The following is a 5000-nucleotide window of genomic DNA, read 5'->3' on the forward strand; positions in this document are numbered from 1 at the left end:
GAGAGAGAGAGAGAGAGAGAGAGAGACAACTGATATTAGTACAGTTCTACACAGAGAGAGAGAGAGAGAGAGAGAGAGAGAGAGAGAGACAACTGATATTAGTACAGTTCTACAGAAAGAGAGAGACAACTGATATTAATACAGTTCTACAGAGAGAGAGAGAGACAACTGATATTAGTACAGTTCTACAGAAAGAGAGAGACAACTGATATTAATACAGTTCTACAGAGAGAGAGAGAGACAACTGATATTAGTACAGTTCTACAGAAAGAGAGAGAGACAACTGATATTAATACAGTTCTACAGAGAGAGAGAGAGAGACAACTGATATTAATACAGTTCTACAGAGAGAGAGAGAGAGACAACTGATATTAGTACAGTTCTACAGAGAGAGAGAGAGACAACTGATATTAGTACAGTTCTACAGAGAGAGAGAGAGACAACTGATATTAGTACAGTTCTACAGAGAGAGAGAGAGACAACTGATATTAGTACATTTCTACAGAGAGAGAGAGAGAGACAACTGATATTAGTACAGTTCTACAGAGAGAGAGAGAGACAACTGATATTAGTACAGTTCTACAGAAAGATAGAGAGACAACTGATATTAGTACAGTTCTACAGAGAGAGAGAGAGACAACTGATATTAGTACAGTTCTACAGAGAGAGAGAGAGACAACTGATATTAGTACAGTTCTACAGAGAGAGAGAGAGACAACTGATATTAGTACAGTTCTACAGAGAGAGAGAGAGAGACAACTGATATTAGTACAGTTCTACAGAGAGAGAGAGAGACAACTGATATTAGTACAGTTCTACAGAGAGAGAGAGAGACAACTGATATTAGTACAGTTCTACAGAGAGAGAGAGAGAGACAACTGATATTAGTACAGTTCTACAGAAAGAGAGAGAGACAACTGATATTAGTACAGTTCTACACAGAGAGAGAGAGACAACTGATATTAGTACAGTTCTACACAGAGAGAGAGAGACAACTGATATTAGTACAGTTCTACAGAAAGAGAGAGAGACAACTGATATTAGTACAGTTCTACAGAAAGAGAGAGAGACAACTGATATTAGTACAGTTCTACAGAGAGAGGGAGAGAGAGAGAGAGCAGAACTGCAGGAGTTGCCTTGCTTTAAATGAACATGTACAAAGTGCACTCACACTGTGTTGCACACATTTCAACTTTGCAGCTGCGAGAGAGAGAGATTTGTGCCATATAGTTTATGCTTTATGGCAGTGGTTGTCAAAATGTTTAATTTCAAGGACCCCCATAACTTTGAGAGTTCCATTTGGTTCCATGTGTACACTCTCAGAGTTACAGACCTGTAAGGGTCTACAGTATTTGGAACCCCCTCAAAGAACCCTGAGTGTCCCCGGAGACCACTTTGAGAACCACTGCTTTATGGGTAAAATCGTATTGTTAAACACATGCTGTAGGAAAAGCAATGAATCTGTCAAAAGGCTGTTTTACTGAAGAACATTTACAGTTTACAGTAAGTGACAGGGCTAAATGGAGGCTAACATGATATATGTATGAGTTTGTTTTCTGTGTTTTTACCAGCGTCTTGCTGCTGTAAGCCTGACCCACGCTGGCAGCTCGTCTGTGGCGGCGAGGAGAGCTGGAGTTCCTCAAGAAACCTAACAACTCTGGAGTGTCCTGGAGAGAGGAGATCTGATGGAGAGAGAGAGGAGGGAGAGAGAGAGAGAGAGAGAGAGAGAGAGAGAGAGAGAGAGAGAGAAAGAGACACACAGAGAGACAGAGAGACAGAGAGACAGAGAGAGAGAGAGAGAGAGGGGTATGTTAATAATTACTATAACATGTATACTTCGGTACAACTCTACCACAGTTATTAACAAAACAATGGTTCTGAAATAAATTATTGTAATATTAAACCTACAGTAATTGCTTGTTTATTGTTTTAACTAACCACAATTTATGTGCTCTCTCTCTCTCTCTCTCTCTCTCTCTCTCTCTCTCTCTCTCTCTCTCTCTTATGTATATAAAAAAACAGCATCATCAAAGCTATTGCCAAGCATGAGGTTTGGGCGCTGGAATATTGTAGTTCATTGGTACTGTACATAGTGCAAAGACCATTATTAACCTATTCAATCCGGGAACGCATCTCTGTCATTTTACATTTTAGCTATAGCCATTATTTTATACTTTGGCTATTCAAAAATAGCAGATCTACAAGCTCATAGTGTGGCACTATGAGCTTGTAGGTCTGCTATTTTTGAAAAATCATGAAAATGTGTGCAAATCTTTGAATATATATTTTTAAAGCAAACAAAGCTTCTGGGGGTCCCTGGAACAAAATGTTTTGAGATGGGGGTCCGCGACCAAATACATATAATTTTGGAGGTCCTTGACATGAAAAGGTGTGAGAACCACTGATATTATAGCAACATACGGTTTACAGAAAACTGTTAGAATTTAGAAGACATTTGTATATGTGTTCCCCGGATTGAATGGGTTAAATGATTGATTCAGTACTGAGGGGCAGCAGTGGCTCAGGAGGTAGAGCGGCCGCTTGGGAATCCGAAGGTTCCCGGTTCCAAACCTCGTCTCCCCCTGGGTTAGTGTTGTGTCCTTGAGCAAGAAAACGAACCCCAAATTGCTCCTGATGAGCAGGTTGGTCCATAGCAATGTTGGCGTGTGAATGTAAAGCGCCATAGATGAAGGCGCTATAGAAATGCACCGTTTCTTACATGGTCATACAGTACAGGACTCGAGTGCCGTGCTACGAGCTTGTAGATCTGCTATTTTTGAAAAATCATGAAAATGTGTGCAAATATTTGATTTTTTTTTTAGCAGACATTTGTAACTCAAATCTTTGCTTTGTCCCTGGAACTAAATATTTGACAAATGTTTGCTTTAAAAAAATATATATTCAAAGATATGCACACAATTTAAAAAAAATAGCAGATCTACGAGCTCGTAGTGTGGCACTTGGTACCGCACTATGAGCTTGTAGATCTGCTATTTTTGAATAGCCAAATAAATCTTAAAATTACACCGATGCTTTCCCGGTCTTAATGGATTCAAGTGCAGTGGAACTTTGCAGAACAGAACACACATTTAGACATAACACTAATACAGACAGCAGACACATACTCACAGTCAATATCATATGTTATGGTGATGAATGATTAGAGGAAAAGCCATACATTGACACCAAAATTAGCTTTGTGTGAATATTTTGGCCTGAGGGTGGCACTAGAGGATACTGTATCTCAAGGGAAATATTGTGAGCTTATACGGAACTAGAAGGTAATATTGCAGTACTATGCCGGACTACATTTTGCTTGCGGGCAGGTATGGTGGTCAGAAAATAAATCATTGCGGCAGCGGGCATTAACGGGGTGAAAAAAGTCCCACGCAGGGCTCTAGTTCCTAGTATAGAGCTCTTAGGAATCGGGTAAATAGTGTAGGGTTAAGTGGTTTAAGTGGTCAGTATTTAAATTAAATTTACTACTGACAATTAAATTATTTTATAAATAAATCATTTTATCATATCTTATCCTACATTACCTTACACTCCAAGTGGTCTTTTCAGTTTGTTTGACTAATGCAGGGTTCGTCGGACCCTTCGACGTTGAAAACACCCTCATCTATTCATGTCTTCACCAACGCCTATGAGCCTACCAGAGGTATTCCTCAACCACCACAAGCCACTGCTGTGGTTCTCGGCTGGTTTCACACTCGCAACCTCATGGCGTTTATTTAACACTTCTGTTCAATGGAGCGCCTTGCCCACAGGAACCACATTGGTTCTAAGCCAACAAGCAACAGTCAAATGATCCCTTTGGATCTCAAAGAGTTGCTGATAGATCAATGATGTAGCAAATTTGCTGTGCACAGCCACAGTTTAGCTGATCATGATGGTGGACGGTGATATTTGATTACTACCCGTGGCAGGGCAAATCACTCCTGTCTGTGTCTACCTGGCAACAGGATAACTTGACAACGTATGGCTGAAGCTTCAGGAACTATCAAGATAAAGGTCACAATTAACTACTTTTAACCTGGTGTCCCTATTTTGGGCAGGTCATTATAGGCAAAAACGTTACCCCCCCCGCCTAATTATTTTTTCTAAATGTTCAAAAATAGTGAAAATACAGTAGCAGATCTAAAAGCTCAGAACGCATTGTGATGCACCGAAACTCAATATCAGTTGTATCAAGCAACAGGGAGATATAATTCTGATGTTGTCAATCATAACTCCACACTTAACATGCTGAAAAAACATCATGGCTACTTCATCTTCTCAGCCTAGCCATCCTAAATGTCAAGACCCTGTTCTCACCACAACATATTTGTCCACTGAGAATCAATTGAGCCCGGCAGCTGCTCCTATTTTTAAACAGACAATAATGGCTACAAAGTCATTTGTCTATGCCTGTTGACGACGGCCACAACAGCAAATGCCTACTGAACCTAGCCAGACCGCAATGAGGGAAGTGCTGGCCTTGCCAGGCGACTTCTCAGCAACAGACTATTCAAAATACATTTGTCAAATTAATCACCACGTAACACCGGTTACTTGCTTTAAACATAACCACTAACTAAGCTGCTTCTCCTTGTACTTAATCCTCTCTTTTCACTGAGCCAGTCAAGGGAAACCTTCACTGAGTACCGCCATGGACAAGCGTAAAGACAACAAGATAGGCATTTATCTCTCACCCAGACAACCACTTTGGCACCTACAAGGTCTGTCTGGGGGTGTGGCGCTCGAGCTGGAGCGAGGGGGCCGTGTGGAGATTAAGCTACCGGCCAACTGCGGCCTGTATGATGATGAGGCCAACCATAACATCTTCTCTGGCTTCCTGATCGTCCCTACAGCCTAGGATCAGACTGTATACCTCGCTTTGTATACTCTCATTGTTTCATAGTCATCTCATTATGGGGAAATTCTGTCATTTCAGGCAAAGTAGGTGCAATGGCAAGAGTACACTGTAAATAAAATCTATACATATATTATATATATAT

At 40.7% G+C, this 5000-nt stretch overlaps 1 protein-coding gene across 2 annotated transcripts in view; it reads right to left on the bottom strand.

The window, feature by feature from the left end:
• The window catches only part of itga8 (integrin, alpha 8), a 93370-nt gene that overhangs the window by 8212 nt on the left and 80158 nt on the right, over positions 1 to 5000 (bottom strand). For both annotated transcript variants that reach the window (XM_084051848.1, XM_084051847.1), the window contains exon 26: positions 1569 to 1682. In XM_084051848.1, the coding sequence (XP_083907974.1) occupies positions 1569 to 1682 (114 nt within the window). The remainder of the gene's footprint in view (positions 1 to 1568; positions 1683 to 5000) is intronic.

The sequence above is a fragment of the Gymnoscopelus microlampas genome, assembly GCF_963454915.1.
Source record: "Gymnoscopelus microlampas genome assembly, chromosome: 3".
In the NCBI taxonomy this organism is placed as follows: domain Eukaryota; kingdom Metazoa; phylum Chordata; class Actinopteri; order Myctophiformes; family Myctophidae; genus Gymnoscopelus; species Gymnoscopelus microlampas.